Consider the following 16,108-nt stretch of genomic DNA (forward strand, 5'->3'; position numbering starts at 1 on the left):
GCACTGTTAAAGTGGCAAAACTTTAAAACACAGACAAGCCCTAAGGAAAGCCGTGCTCTTCTAAGCGACTTAGTCTCCCAGGGCTAAATGTAACATTTTGCAGACATGCTTAGTCAATTATGCTTAAAGTAGCCCCCTGTAGTCGGACAGCTAAATGGGGATTCTTCCACTTGCAAGAACATAGAATTTAAAAACAGGGTGAATTTGCCATAGAAGAAAGTTCAAAAAAGTCAAGTTTTGTCACCACATATCAATCTGACTTCTGGCAGAGGGTAAGGAAGATATTCTGACTGGTTGACTACATTACAGAAGCCAACTTTGTCAAGTAGTCTAGGCCTTCTAGAACAACCACCTTAAGAGCTGAACCAGCTTCAGATACAAATTGGAGAGCAGGAATCAGGCATAGGACCCTTTTCCGAGAAACAATGCTTTTCCAACTTGTTGATCTCATTCCATGTGTTACCTTGAACCTAGACTTCTTGATGTCTGGAGATGAGGTCAGTTGTACCCTTGGAAAGTTCTTATGTGAATTTATTATGTTAATTTCAGTGACTGCTTTCAGTAACTGCATATTTCAAAGAATGAGCTTGATGTGTGCTTGTGTCAGACAGATGCAACATGCAATTTTCCTAACAGTTGTGTATTTTTGAACTAAACTTTTTCACAAACCATGTCAGAAGCCCTTGTTTTCACCGAGGTTCAACTTTGTAGTTAGTTAAAATTCTGTTTTCTTCAACTGAAACAGCACAGCAAATTGTAGTGCAAAACAAGTCATGCTTTATGTAACAGAAAACCTGAAAATTTGAGCTTGAAATATAATGGCAAATTAGTAAATTAACATAAAAGTCACTGTTGCTGTTTGTGGTGAAATAACATCAGGACATAGGTAGCTTTGCTCAAACCTACCAATGGAAATGTAGGTACCTACAGGGTTAGACAGCAACTGAGCAAGAGTTTTGAGAATGTCAATAGTGCCTAAACGTTGTACTTTTGCTGTTCAAGAGGCAAACTGTGGATCTAATTCCTCGAACCTTTCACTAGCACTAATTTTTTTTTTAAAGGAATTTGAAGAATCTAGTGTCTCTAAGAAGTCTCTTTAAGAGCAATCTGTTAGAGAACTGTTTTCTAGGCAATAAGAAATACATTACATAACCATAGTTTTAGTACTTTAATGTTTTTTAAAACTAAAAAGTTACACAAATGCCAAAAATATACGTAGCAGACTCACTGATTATCATGAATTACTTGGAGGCAGCTTGCAACCTAACAATTCTTGAAAATTATTAGGGGATGAATTAAGATGGTTAGATAACTGTTACTAATTATAACTGCCCAATTAAGTATCATCTACATATACTGTTTATAAAAAGTAGTTAAGGCCGACTTCACCATTACAATCTATTAAATCTTTGAGATGTGGAGCACACTGTTTTTGTCTGGATGAATAATTAGATTAACTAGGTTCTACTGCTAGGCTTGTCAAATCCATGCACCCCTTTCCAGGTGGTGTGTAGTAGATGTTCCATGGCAAGTGGTGGGTTTACCGATCAATTTTTGTAGAATTTAAGCTTTCATTTAAAAAAGCTTCTAGCCTTTGAGGGTATTTCTACACCCACAACTGGCCTGTGTCAGCTGACTTGGGCTGGGGATGCATGGCTACAAAATTGCAGCATAGACATTTGGGTTCAGGCTGGAGCCCAAGCTATGGGACCTTCCCCATCTAACAGAGTCCCAGAACCTGGGCTCTAGCCTAAGCTCAAATGTCTATCAGATTTCAAGGTAGTACTGAAATGTAGATAACATTTTAGTTTCCAACAGAACTGGTCTGGGCATTAGGTTTGTCCTTCTAAACTGGGGCATTTTTACCTAGTCTGTATCACACTGTAAACGACTGCCACATACTTGGCAAATGATACTAAACAGGCCTATACGTTTGATTTCACTCAGCATCTAGCCTATTGCAAATGGAGCACAAATAAAGTGTTGACACCACTAAGGGTTAGAACTGTATTCTTCCAGAGTGTGAATTTAAAATTATTCTTCAAAGGCTTCAAATTACATTTAAGTAACTCAGTTATATAACAAAAGAGACAGTAATATCTAATGAACAAGTTCCAAATAGAAGTGTTTTAAAACTAATTCCTCATGTAGAAGAGAAGAATGCATAGAGTTCCTAAATGGTAAGGGGTAAATTTTTAGAAGGGATTAGGCCTAATCCCTTATTTTGTACCCATAAAACAAATTGTGGGTGCAAATCAAAGGAAGAGCACTTAGTTCCTCTAATTATAAGAATTACACCTAATGTGCAGTACATATACAACAAGCACGGGGGGGTGGGGGGTGGGGGACACACAAAAATGTGACTGCAAGTTTTGTGGATGGAAGCTATGCCAGCAAAAGAGATTGTTCTTCTGAAAATATGTTGCTTATGTTATTGCTCCAGTGAAGTTTCTAATGTCACCAGTATCTTACAAAATCCCAGCCATCAAAAGTTATATCCACTTACCATCATCTAGTGTGATGTCTTGCAATCCAATTGTTTGAAAATTCAACTCTCGATCCTCAGGTTCTGGTTTAATGTTAACAGCTACCCCATCTGCTGAAAATGGAGATGATTCACATACACTATGATGTACTAAAGATGAAGCTGCATGAAGACCTCCCAATCCAGGACTATGTTCTTGAGGGGAGTGTTGTCCCGAGTGACTTATGGCTGTTGGGGGAGGGGATGAGGCAGGTCCTGAGCTCGGAGACTGGTATGGCATAGGTTGTAGCTGAGGAGAAGCTGGCCCCGACAGCGGCGAATGGACCAAAGGATGGGAAGCTGTTGGGGGTGGTGATGAAGCAGACCCTGGGTTTGCAGAATGGTATGTGACTTGCTGCAACTGAGGGGAAGGTTGTCCAAGGGGTTGATTCATTGCAGAAGAGATAGAACCCTGCCCAGTATTTGGACAGTGGTATCCCATTGATTGCAGATGAGGTGATGATTGTCCTGAATGAGCTGGATGTGCCAAAGGATGTCCTACTGTACATGAAGTTGTCACTGAGCCAGGATTTGAAGAATGGTACTGCATTGGTGGCAGAGGTGGGCAGCTAAGATTTATCAAATGAGGTACAGCTGCATCTTGTTGAAATGAAATCGTGTCAAATCCTTGGCTGGAGGCAGAGTTCATGGGAAGACCAGGTTGTCCATTGTACATAACATTAGATTGCATAGGCTGGTAGGAAGGCCTCACAGGAGGTGTAGATGTTACTTGGAAAGACTGGTGAACCACAGGAGGCAAAACATGACACTCATCACCTGGACTGATGTTTCTACCTTGTATGTGAGACAAATGAGATACTGCTGATGTCACCAGGGATGTATACGGTTGCTGAACTGGGCACACAAGGCTCCTGGGTGATGTAGACAGTAAACTATCATGCGGGTGCCCTGGATCTGATGAAGACAGCTGAGTTCGGATGGAGTGCAGGCCCTGAACACTGCCAGTATGAGGCAGGGACAAAGATGGAACGGCAGACAAATCCATTTCATCTCTGTGCTCTTGTTTCATTAAAACTAGAAAAATGAATAAAAATCAAAATTATAACTTACAATTCTATTTCACTATAATGTGACTCAGTACATACTCTAATTACATAGCACTTATGTGTAAATGTCATGCCACTACTGTTGTGTTTCTTATATACTCAACTTGTTTTCCCCACCTGTTACCATTTCTTTTGTCTCACTCTTAATTTCTCTCTTCCATTCTTGAATTTGTGCTTCCTGTCATGCTGGCCTCTATGCCTGAATCATTTTCCCTTTTCTTATCTACTCAGTGTTTTCCTTCAGCTCCCTCTTTCCTCATCAATAACCCCCAGCTTTCTCCCTCCCCTGAACTATTGCCCTATGCTTTGTATTGGCTTGGGGGGGGGGGGGGGGGGGGGGGTTACTGTACCAGGGGACTAAGCTCAGTAGACTTGAGTTAATAAAGGGGCCAACCAGTGAGCTTCACTGACAAGGTTCTGACAAGAAGTTCAGCACCAATCCCCACATACAGGGGGAAAGGGTTATGAAACTAATTACCAGAGGCTCCAAATTATACCTCCGCAGATCTAAAAGTAAAAGTTTTGCCAGCACAGCTATGTTGGCTAGGTGTGATTTAACTGTGCCAGAAGATCCCCTATTGTAGACCCAATTATACACCATAATGACATATTGCAAAGCTGAAAAATACTAACTAAATAAATTAATGCCACCAAACAAATCTTGTAACAAGCCTTAGGAAATATACAAATATTTTTTTATGCAAACGTGTATTTTCCCTTTTAACCTTGGAAACCAGAGGCGAGATCCAATTACTTCAGTTCTGAAGTAAACCATTTCTGGGTATTCCAGAATATGAGAGTTGGAGTGTATAATACAGCAAATTCACAAGTAAGAAGGAAAGTTTTCCATTTACCTCCCCTCTCCAGTCTGAGAGTCTGTACAGTGGAATGCAGCAGAGGAGTAGCTAGGAATGGAAGTTTGGATGGGCCCCATTTCCTATCCCAGCTATCCAGCCCCCATCACCTGCTATGTAATGTGCTGTTCTCAATACCATAGAAACAGCAGCCCCTGTTCTATGTCCTACTCTAACCCCTGCTGCCTCAGCTGCACAGCTCCCCATGTGTGGGGACTGTCAGGAACCCATATAGGTCTCTGTAGGGCAGCCAAATTCTCTCTAGTAGTGTGCCCCGACCTCTCTATTGAGTGGGGGAGGCTGTTACTGATTGATCTAGAACAGATGATGGGAGGGAGGTGGCTCTCATTGTCCTTGCCTGGGCCCTGGAGCAATCTACCACAGCTGCTGCTGTTACAGGAGTTAGAGGGGGTTCACATATTCAGGTGGGCTTGGATGCTAACTGAGTGGGGTCATGGCCTATCCCAGGTCCACCTGTGGCTATAGCCCTGAGATGTGCAAAGAAGTATTTATCCCTAGTTTGGGAGGAGGATTCAAACTATGTATATGAGGACTGATTATGGATTACTGCTGGGGCAGTACCTTCTTTCTAAAGTAGCCTTCTTCCAAAGGCTGCATCGGAGGAAGAATGGACATCAACCTTGTAGTACTTTGTTAATGTGTACACTGATATCCATACAGATGTCTTACAGGTTTCTTCACATGAAGCACTAGGCCTTTTTGCCCAACAGGCTGCTGAACCACACAGAAAGCAGACTCTATTTTCACTCCACATGCTCTATAGACTTCTGCAGTATATGCTTTAATCCATTTTGCAATGGAGGATTTAGTGATGTTCTTCCTTTCATTCAAGAGTGACATAAGATAAAAAATACTGTGGACCTCTGATAAGGTTCCATGTCCTTGAGATAAAGGTTAAACGTCATCCTGATTGAAATAAAATTGCAATCTCCTTGGGATGTTTAGGATTAGAACACGAAAGTCAAAGTCACTGGCAACGTGTGCAAAATTAATGTTACTTTTTAGAATAAATGATGGCTCTATCATAAGAATCACTCTGTTCTTATGGAATATATAGATTTGGCTTCATAGACAATGCTCCCACTTCTGATACTCTCCTAACCAAGGTGACTGCTTCTGAGAAAGTAGGCCAAAACAGAGTGTAGTGATTCAAATGGTTGCTTTAAGTCTCCTAGCACTAAATTCAAGCTCCAGGAAGGAAACCTATGTAATACTGGAGGACTACCACGTGTATCTACTCTAAGGTACCTTTCGACATGGTGATAATTAGAAATCTCTGTCGATTCCTTATAATTCAGAACACTTGCTCTGGTAGAGACCTGTTTCCTACCAAAAAAGTATCCTGAACTCTGAGAATTCTCCCTTTCCATCTTGCATGTTAAGTTTTAGCAGAGCTGGATTTGAACAGTGGATTCGTCTCTGGCTCAGAATTTCTTTCCAGGCTGATAATTTCAGAGGGTGTTCCATTTGCAATCTAAGTCAGAGAACTACGGTGGTCTGCATGGCCAATATGGGCCTATCAGGATTACTATGGGCCATTCTTTTAGGATAATTTTACGGTCCTTGTCAAAAATATGAGAGGAGAGGCATAAAGGATGCCTTGAGACCTTTGAAATAGGACATCAACTGCTTTCTTTTCAGGTTCTCGTCTGCTCACAAAGAACTTCACTGCCTATTTTCCCTCAAGGTGAAGAGATCTATGATTGGAACCCTGAATCTGACACCTCCTGAAACCCTGAAGGATTCATACTCCATTCTCCCAGGTCCCTCCTGCTCAGCCAGTCTACTCCTGTGCTCTCCCTTCCCTTTATGTGGATGGGTATGAGAGAAGAGATCATGCTCTAACCAAGTCAGAAAATATATCGATTCCTTGTGCAGTGCACAGTGCAGTTGGTGTTGTCTGCAAGGAACAGTACATGATGCTTATGGCCCTTATCTATAGTCAGTTTATATTCTTCTCCCAAATTGGCCCATGTCCCCATAGCCACTCTGGTTTGGTGTGCACCCCATCCATGAAGACTGGCATCAGCAGTGATCACGAGTCTCCCTGGCTCTGACATCAGATACCCGTTTGAATTTCAAAGGATGAGTCCACCACTTGAGCAAGGAAGTGACTGACTTTAGAACAGAGGTAAGATTCTGACTGGTTGCAATTTCTTCCTGGTATGGAGTTTTGAGAGCATCCTCATATGAAATCTGACCCATTGCAGAGTGCCCACACATGAAATTTGGCTGAGGAATAGCATTCACATTTTCAGGGATGTCTGATGACCAGTCAACACTTGGTGAATTAATGAGAATATCTACTGTGATCTCTCCTCCAAAAAAGAACACACTCTCTCTCCTTGGCATCCAGGATCACTCCTACATGCAGAAGTTAGAGATGATTCTTCACTCTGATCACCAGAAGTCTGGTAAAAACTTGTAAGCAGGTTACAGTTTCTTCTAGATCCTCAAGCGCCACCTGATGGGATGACGATCTGATGGGATGATCACTGTAAGCAGGGACAAATGAGTATGCTCTCCTTCTCTGAAAATGGACACTAAAGACAACCAGAATTTTTGTGAGAACTTGTGAAGCAGACACTAGCCCAGTGGGAGAGGCCTGAACTAAAAATATTTCCTTCTGTAACAGAAGAGTAAATTTTTCAGTGCCTGTTCCAGGCTGTTCCTTGAGGCCCACTTAATGACAAAATTCTGGGGTGATAGTGTTTTTAGTCTGAAACTTCTAAGTCATAGCTCTGAGACCTGATAGATTTCACATCACCCAATGAATCTAAAACGGCTTGTGTCCCCATTCTTCTATGAGACCATAAAGAATATCAAGAACATGCCATAAATTCTGCCTTATAAGTACTGGCCCTATGACTCCAACGCTGAGAAGATGTTGCTTCTTCTACCTTCTGGTGTTTGACTGGGTTCTTTGATCTGGGAGAGACTGTGAACTCATCTCTGAGGAATCTGGTCATGTGGATGGCAAAACCCTGTAAAGCAGTCTACAGTATCCACTTGCTGAGGTAGATATCTCCCATATGTGGACAAAATTTCTGAGGCCTCCCTCCCTGTAATGTAATGGAACAAGTCTTTCTTTTAACTTTTGCTGGAAAATATTTCTGAGAGGCTCACTTTGGTTTCCATGAGATTAGTGGCTTCTGGAGTGTCTCAGGGACCATTTCCAATTTGGTTAGCAACATCCATAACATGTGATCAAATATTTGCTAAGTTCTATTTGGGCTGAGCCAGATAATTCCTCTTCCTTCAGGGAAATTGAGCTGGATGAAGAAGAGAGAGAATTTCTCTTATTCTTTACTCTGTTAGCGCTTTTTTTTTTTTTTAAAAAAAAACCTTATGGCCCTTAGAGGTATGGCATGTGTTTCTTTAAAAAAACAAACAAAAACAAAAACAAAACAAAAAAAACAAACAAGCCACCACACTGGAGATGCACCTTTCTCTTTGCTTGGCAGGGAGATTCTGGGCCAGAGTCTGAAAAAGAGGAGCATTTGAAACTTGCAGGGATAAAGGGAAGATCATTTTTTTTTTAAAAGCATGCAAATTCAAGCTACTGGTTTTCACCGTATGAAAAAAATTTGGGGCAGGGGGAGAGGAATTATGGTTAGGTAATATCTCCAGTCTATTCTTGAGGTGGAGGGATCTTTAGAAGGGTCCTACTGAACTCTGCCCCAGGAAGATGGAGCTTTAAAAAGTGAGGAAGGGATACTCTTCTACCATTTTCTTTGTAGAAGGTGGCTCCATGGGCATACAAGATGTCTGTCTGCCCAGACTTAAGTAGAGTCACTTCATTACTTCAAGGAGCACCCCTCTACTGAGGGAGTGGTGGCCCCACTGGATTCCTAAGGGAGAAGCTGCATGGTCACCTAAGCCCTGGTGCAGACAGTTCAAGGGTAAGTGTCTCAGGAATTAAACAGCACATCTGCTGAAGCTGAGGAGAGGCTGCTACATAGCCATCAGCTGCAGCAGTGATGGTAGTGGCAGTTGCTACTGCTCCACCTGCCCCTGCAAGGTACCTTTATGGGATCTGCTTGTGAGATCTCCTGTGTGCCACCTCTGTGACCTAATTCCCTGGCTCAACATAGACCCTGCCTTCATGCCAGTCCAATGGATTAGATTCATGCCTGCAGTGCTACAAGGAGATCCGAGACACGCTTTCTAGAAGCTGTAAGTTCCTGTCTGCAGGTGGGACAGTCCAGTCCTAAGGCTCCTGAATAAAAAGACTAAGACTTGAGCGGTATTTGCCTTTTTTTTTTGGGGGGGGGGGGGGGGGAGAGAAAGAGACTTTAAAACCTATTTTAGGAGTCTCCAATTAGTCAAATTCATATTTTTTTTGGTAATTCTACCCTGAAAGTCTCTGGTACCAAAAGGAGACCCTTGATCTATCAGTTGTGGTCCCAGCTGTTGCTCTGCCTTCAATCAGCAGGTTAAATGCCCACAGTACAGATTGCCGGACATGGAAAGGGTGTGGGGTGAGAATTTATGTGGAAGTTTGGGAGAGGAAGAATGGATAATTATGAAATACTACTTAACATATTAGATATATATCATGCTGTAAATTAGTCAAATAGACAAAGGCTCTTTCAATTAAGTAACAGTTAAGATATTTTAGCAACTTTTCCCCATTATTGCAAAGGAATTATTTTTAGGTACATCCAATACTTTCAAGACAACTTTAAAAAAAAAAAGAATCGAGGGGATATGGTATTTTGAATTGAATGGGTCCTGTATATGAAGTTCCTACAAAATTCCTGAGGAAAGGAGGAAGAATGGTCTTTAGGTCGACTGAGTAATAGGCTTTTCAACACCACTGTCCCCTAAGCATTCAAATCTGTCAGACAGAACGTCTGATGAGGCGGTCTTCAGTGCTTTTAACGTGGGTGGTGAGATGCTGGGAGCTAGATTTAAAGGGCAGCACTGTTACTATCTCTATTAGGCCATCTCATGATTTGGTGTTGATATCCATGGCTAACCAGCCCTCATTGGCCATGTAGATCATGGAGCAGATGTTCCAAGAAGAAAGAGGCGACGCTCAAAAGAGGTTCCCTTAAGTAGGTTATTGTTGACCTTAATGGAATCAACAATTAGCCCTCAAGGACCTGTGGACCTGAGTGAAGTTGCTGGATCTCAATTTGCACATCAGATAATGGTAAGGTTGATTTTGAGGCCCCTCAAACAGAGACCTCTATTTTGAGGAGTCTTTTTACCTGAAGGAATAATGGAAGAAGGTTCTCTATTCATTTGGATTGGAACTGCATTCAAGTTTTCCTGCCCCAGCTCACTCCTCTAATCCCATAATCACATTTAGTATATATCAATATATGAGCAAAAACCCACCTTGGTTTGCATTGAAAAATCTGAAGTACTACAACAGCGCATGCATGCTATTCTAGCAATCAAAGCTTTCCAAAGTTCCACCGATAATGTGGCATGCCTATGCACCCATAAGTATGGATATGTGCAGGCAACCGTTATCTTTTTTATACAACACCTAGAATGGTTCCCGCCCCCCTGCCCCCAAGATGCTTATTACCATCCCTACACAGACCTATTTCATATTTCCTTTCAGCTCCTGGGTTCTTTTTAGAACAGCCACAGAATTGTAGGTTGACACATCCTTCAATAATTTGAATCTCCCTGCTTCTTTAAGCCAAAGGCTATGGTTAACCGATAATCAGGAGCTGTTACTCATAAGCACAACAGCTTTTTCCTGCCAACACCTGTCCCAATCAATTACTGGCTTACAGCATGCATGTTAAAATGAAAACAGGAAACCCTTCAAGTGGGTGTTAAGGGTTGCTGTAATATAGCTTCAGTTATAACTTCACTTCCTATTTATTTTGGACACATTTTAAGCTGGTATGTTCCATTACTCATTCCAATATTTCAAGAATACTTTTTCAGTAAAGAGCCACCTTATGATTACTGTGAGTTTAAGAATATTTTCAAGCAGCTGACATTCTTTTAAAAATGTGATAAAGTAAGTTATTTTAAATATTGTTTGAAACTTTTGCTATTGTAGTGATAAAACGAATTCATACATAGTTAGCCAGATAATTGTATAACACTGTTTTAATTATGCTTAAAGGTACAAAATGTGTAACTTTTGGTGTAAAATAATAATTCAGTTGTCAGTCTACAGTGCCTGTTAGGAGCATCCATTAGTTTTCTGATATATATTTGTGTATGTCAGGTCCTTCAATTTCACATAAACAGCGTGTACAAAGCAATGCTGAAGGGAACTTACCCTTACAGCTACTATTGGTTCTTGATGAACTCCTGACTGCTCTTTACAGTCTATTAGGAACTTTAAATCCACTTGAAAAGCCATCCAAAAAGAATAAATGTTACATATTCTGCAGTATGGTTTTCCCCAATACCAATAACACTCTTGCTAAGACAGATCAATTACAGTATGCCATTCTGACAAAGTTCCAAGACTAGCTCTCGCCACACTGCAAGATGTCTATGGAGTGTATTTTTTTCCTCTCTCATCTGAAGTCCAAAGTTGTATTTTGACTATTGAGAGAAAGACTGGCATCGCATAAACTGGGGATGATTTATTCCTCTATGATCTGTGACTGTACTCCTGGAATTCACTACATAGTATCACTAACTGGAGACAAAAACAGAATCATGAAAAACAGTGACCACTGAGAATTCACACTCCATGTGGCCAAGAAGCTATAGGAATAAAAGAATTAAATAATGTTGTAAAAATATAATTGCCAAAATAGAAATTCTTAAAACCATATTCATATTATTTCACACTACTACTACATTGGATTCAAGTTTCTGTTACAAAATTACACAAATTCTTAACTGGCAATTCACAAACTGTAAAAATTTAGTCACATCTACTTATCAAAGGGAACATATTTTGTATGGTATCTATGAAATACACTAAATTTTAGTAATTTTTTAAAAGTGTACACTAACTAGCTTACAGTAAGATGCAGTAGCTGTGTGTACCTGGTGTATAAGTAAAACGTTGAGACTGGCTTTTTTTCCTCTTCCCATTGCAAAGATAAAACTGCACCTGGACTGCAGCTGTAATCATTTTGTTATGGTACGGAGGAACTTCAAGAACAATGTTAGCCTAAATTAAAGTTGAAACAAGATGGCATTACATTTAAAATGTAAATGAAATACACCTGTTAAATAAAGAATACTGCATGAGTGCTGACTGCAATGCTAACTCAAATGGGGATTTTTAGTTGGATGAAGCTATTGCTTCATGCATTTTCTAAACAGTAAATCAGAAACATAACAAAATACAATTTAATACCTGTGATGTGGGAGACATTTTTGCATATTCTAGAGATTACATTTTTATTTAAAAATACACTTGTGAAGTATTAACTTATCTTCATGAGCATATGAATGCCATACTAGCAGACACTAAATTTCATACCACTAATCTCATTGGCAGTAACGAAAATTACTTCTCACCAGTTATTCTAAATTTCCCCTTTTAGTTTTTCAAACAAGTTTATCATTTCATTTTCTTAGGAAGCAGTGACCTAATGACTGCTTTATACTGTTATGATAATTTAGAAAAAGTCTTCAGATGAAGTAAGTAAACTGCAAAACTTGTTCATATGTCCTACTAATCATTTACTTTACAGTAAAAGTCTAAACCAAAAAACAAGACAATGAAGACCAATTTCTTACTTAAAAAACAAAAACAGCTTTCTAAAGAAAGAAAAACAAGTTTCTCACCCCTTGACACTTTTCCCTAATTATTTTCCCTTCTACTTCCCACTGAGGTCGTCCATCTGTTGAGAGAAATTAAGTTTACAAGAAATTCAGGCAAAAAAGCATTTTCTGAAATATGCTGACTGAAAGTGAATGCAATTCAAAATATTAAAATTCAGTTACAAGAGGATATTGCAATTATTGTAAACAGATTCTAAGATTCTTAAATGTTCCTCCTGTTGGAAACATCCAAGACTCTTTATATACTTTGACCAGATTACACTAAAGTTTTATTTACAAACAAATCTATATCATTAAGGATTTCTGCATAGATTATATTGTCAGTTGACACTACAGTCAAAGAGCACGTATAGTTCTTTACATTGATATTCTTTAAATAAGAGGAGAAAATTCAGGTTTTCCACTATGATTTTAAAAGATCAAGTAAATTAAAATAATTTGTAAAAGTTAATGGTCACATCCTTAACTGATGTGTATTAGTGTTAATGTACTGTGTCATTTAACAAACTGAATATCTGGCCCATTCTACTTAATTTATATGGACTAATTAAAATCCGTTTAAATATATTTATAAAAAAATACATTCATGAAAAAAGCATTCTGATACTGGTTTAAAGGTAAATGCTCCTATTACATAATGGGATAAAAATTAAATTAATATTTCTAATTCCAGAAGCAAGCATGTGTACACACACAATACACTGCCTTTTGGTTGAAGACAAAAAAGGAAAAACCAGAGATCCAACTATTCATAGATATCATACACTTTGAGTAGAAAGCTGCATGGTTGCTTTTAAGTTTGTGTCATGTTGCATGAACCATCATAGGACAAATACCAGTATGTAATTAAAAACAATAGTACATACAGGATACTTAAAACACAAGCATTAAGGAGCTAACATCACTTCGGATGATGAAGTGAGCTGTAGCTCACGAAAGCTTATGCTCAAATAAATTTTAGTCTAAGGTGCCACAAGTGCTCCTTTTCTTTTTGCGAATACAGACTAACACGGCTGCTACTCTGAAACCTGTCATTAAGGAGCTAGTGACTTTTCAACAGTGTCTACAACAAAATTAGACTAAAAAGTCATATTTCTTACATTTCAGTGAAAAGGTAGGACCACTTTTGCCAATACATACGCAACTAAGTTACTTCAATCATACAAGCAGTGTGATTGACTACCATGGTTTTACTTGCATAAGTCAAGCTATTCACATCCAGATATTCACAGATTCAGACCCTTAACTATCAGTCATGTATTACACCAGGGGTGAGCAAACTACAGCCCATGAGCCGTTTCAAGCCGGCCCGCGAGCTGCACCACGTGGCTCAGCCCCACTCCGGCTGGGGCACTGGGTCAGGGTTGGGGTGGCACCACACGCCTCGGCCCTGCTCCGGCACTCCAGCTGCGCCGCAGGTTTGGGGGCTGCACCACACGGCTCCCGGAAGCATGGCCCCGCTCCTACACTCTCCAATGGCCTCCTCAGATGCTCCAATGGGAGCTTCGGGGGCAGTGCCTGCAGATGGGGCAGCGAGCAGAGCCTCCTGGCCACGCCTCCACGTAGGAGCTGGAGAAGGGACATGTCACTGCTTCTGGGAGCCACTTGAGGTAAGTGCCGCTCAGAGCCTCTCCCCTAGCCCCAACCCCCTGCTCCGGCCCTGATCCCTCTCCTGCTCTCCAAACCCCTTGATCCCAGCCTGGAGCACCCTCCTGAACCCCAAACCTCTCATCCCCAGCCCCACCCCAGAGCCCACACTCCCAGCCAGAACCTGCACCCCTGTGCCAGCCCTGATCCCCCTCCCGCCCTCTGGTCCCAGCCCGGAACACCCTCCTGCACCCCAAACTCCTCATCCTCAGCCCCATCCCAATTTTCTGAGCATTCATGGCCCGCCACACAATTCCTATCTCCGAAGTGGCCCTCGGGCCAAAAAGTTTGCCACCCCGTATTACAGTTTTGATTATATTGCTGTTCTCAGACATTACAGAACAAAGAATGGCATAGCAAGCATCTCCTGTGATAAATTTTGTGGATTTCTGGAAGGCTTCCGACAGCCTACACAGACGGTCAAAAATTATGACATACTACAGAATACCAACAAAAATAGTTAGAATCATCCAGGATCTGTGTGATAATACCAAACGTGCAGTCAGATATGGTGACATCAGCCGCCAGTGGTTTGCAGTGATGACTGGACGAAGGCAAGGATATATTATGTCCTAACTATTTTTTGCACTTGTCATTGACTATGTCATAAGGGAAATAACCACAGAATGCAACCAAGGAATTTTATTTTTCGCCAGTGACATTGTTCTGCCTAGTTCAACATATTGCTTAATGGAAGAATAGACCCAGCTTTTTGGCAGATCCAGCAAAGCAAGTCGGTTTGGTCATCAACAAGAGGAAGACAAAATATATGGCTATCCATGTCCTAAAGTATCCATTAGAGAGGATGAAAAAACAGTAGAATTAGCAAGTCATTTTACCTATCTAGGAATGATATATGTGACAATGGTGACAGCATGCTAGATGTCAAGCAACAAATATCGAAAGCAGCAAACTTCCATTAACTTAAAAATATTTGGAAAAAGTAGCATGACTGGTACTAACACAAAAATAAGAATTTTCAACATCAGCATCATGTCTGTCCTCCTTTATGGAGCACGGCCATGGAAATCTACAAAAGCAATTGAGAAGATCAATTCATTCCAAAGTAAATGCCTGCAGAAGATCTTTCTTGAAACATCAGAAATTCTGAGTAGAGCAACCAATCTAAAGCATCAAATATGGCAAAAATATGATGGACCTATTTAGGACACACTTTAAGGATACTACCAAAACGACTTCCACAGCGAATGATAACATGGACAACACCACTTGGAAAAAGAAAGAGGGCATCCTAGAGAAATATTATGTAGAATAGAAAAAGTAATAATCTATGAACATGACACTCAAACCTGAACAGATCAGCACAAGACTGGAAAATGGTGGAAATCAGTGGATGCCTTATGAACCTTAGGGTGCAGGACAATAAAAAAGAAAAACTACTACATTACAGATGGGCAATGAGAATTAGAAAACAGTTTAAGGAAAATGGCAGTTTAAGGAGAAGGTCATAATTTTTTGATCTTTAGACTTGTATTAATTTTCAGATGGAGAGAGTTAGAGTAGAAATCTTGCCAAGTGGATGAAGTTAACTGTTTTTAAAAATACCATTCCTCCACTTTATGACACAAGTCAAGAGGTTCTGATATTCACTACTGCAAAGTATAAAGAATATTTACCCAAACAGGTAATATTGTATCTGCTAGGAAGAGAGTAACCAACCCTTAATTTTATCTCTAACTTCCTTTAAAATATTTATGTACTAGACTGGATAGTAACCTGGGGTGGGTGTTCGCCTTCCTCTGCAGCATGGGGCATGGGTCACTTGCAGGTTTAAACTAGAATAAATGATGGATTCTCTTTAACTTGAAGTCTTTAAATCATGATGTGAGGACTTCAGTAACTCAGCCAGAGGTTATGGATCTATTACAGGAGTGGGTGGGAGAGGTTCTATGGCCTGCAATGTGCAGGAGGTCAAACTAGATGATCATGATGGTCCTTTTTGGCCTTAAAGTCTGACAGTCTATGTGACAACTTATTTTTACTAGTTTCCAACAAAGCTCTTTCTTGTGGGTTGGCTGTAGATACAGAAGCAGACACCAACAATGAGATTTTGGATCTGATGATCCTGGATCTTTTCTTGAAGACTGTAACAGAAATGGCAATTTCTGGACAAACCTTACTGACTTTAAGGTAAAGTATCTTTAGGATCTGATTGTCTTAAAAATGCAAATGTGTGTGTGTTATTGTGGGATTGTCTGTAACTCTTTAGGAGATGTGATTAATGTAAGTCTTGGGCAGTGTTATGA

The 16,108-nt window shown here is 40.3% G+C and overlaps 1 protein-coding gene across 4 annotated transcripts in view; it reads right to left on the reverse strand.

Annotated features, from left to right (window-relative positions):
* Positions 1–16,108, reverse strand: part of NFATC3 (nuclear factor of activated T cells 3) — a 137,133-nt gene that overhangs the window by 20,949 nt on the left and 100,076 nt on the right. For 3 of the 4 annotated variants that reach the window (XM_037877397.2, XM_037877396.2, XM_043526551.1), the window contains exons 7-9: positions 12,198–12,253; positions 11,448–11,574; positions 2,507–3,559 (exon numbers count right to left, since the gene is read on the reverse strand). In XM_037877397.2, coding sequence (XP_037733325.1) covers positions 2,507–3,559; positions 11,448–11,574; positions 12,198–12,253 — 1,236 coding nt within the window. The remainder of the gene's footprint in view (positions 1–2,506; positions 3,560–11,447; positions 11,575–12,197; positions 12,254–16,108) is intronic. The other variant, XM_037877398.2, reaches the window with a different exon arrangement.

The sequence above is a fragment of the Chelonia mydas genome, chromosome 12 (assembly GCF_015237465.2).
Source record: "Chelonia mydas isolate rCheMyd1 chromosome 12, rCheMyd1.pri.v2, whole genome shotgun sequence".
Taxonomy (NCBI): Eukaryota; Metazoa; Chordata; order Testudines; family Cheloniidae; genus Chelonia; species Chelonia mydas.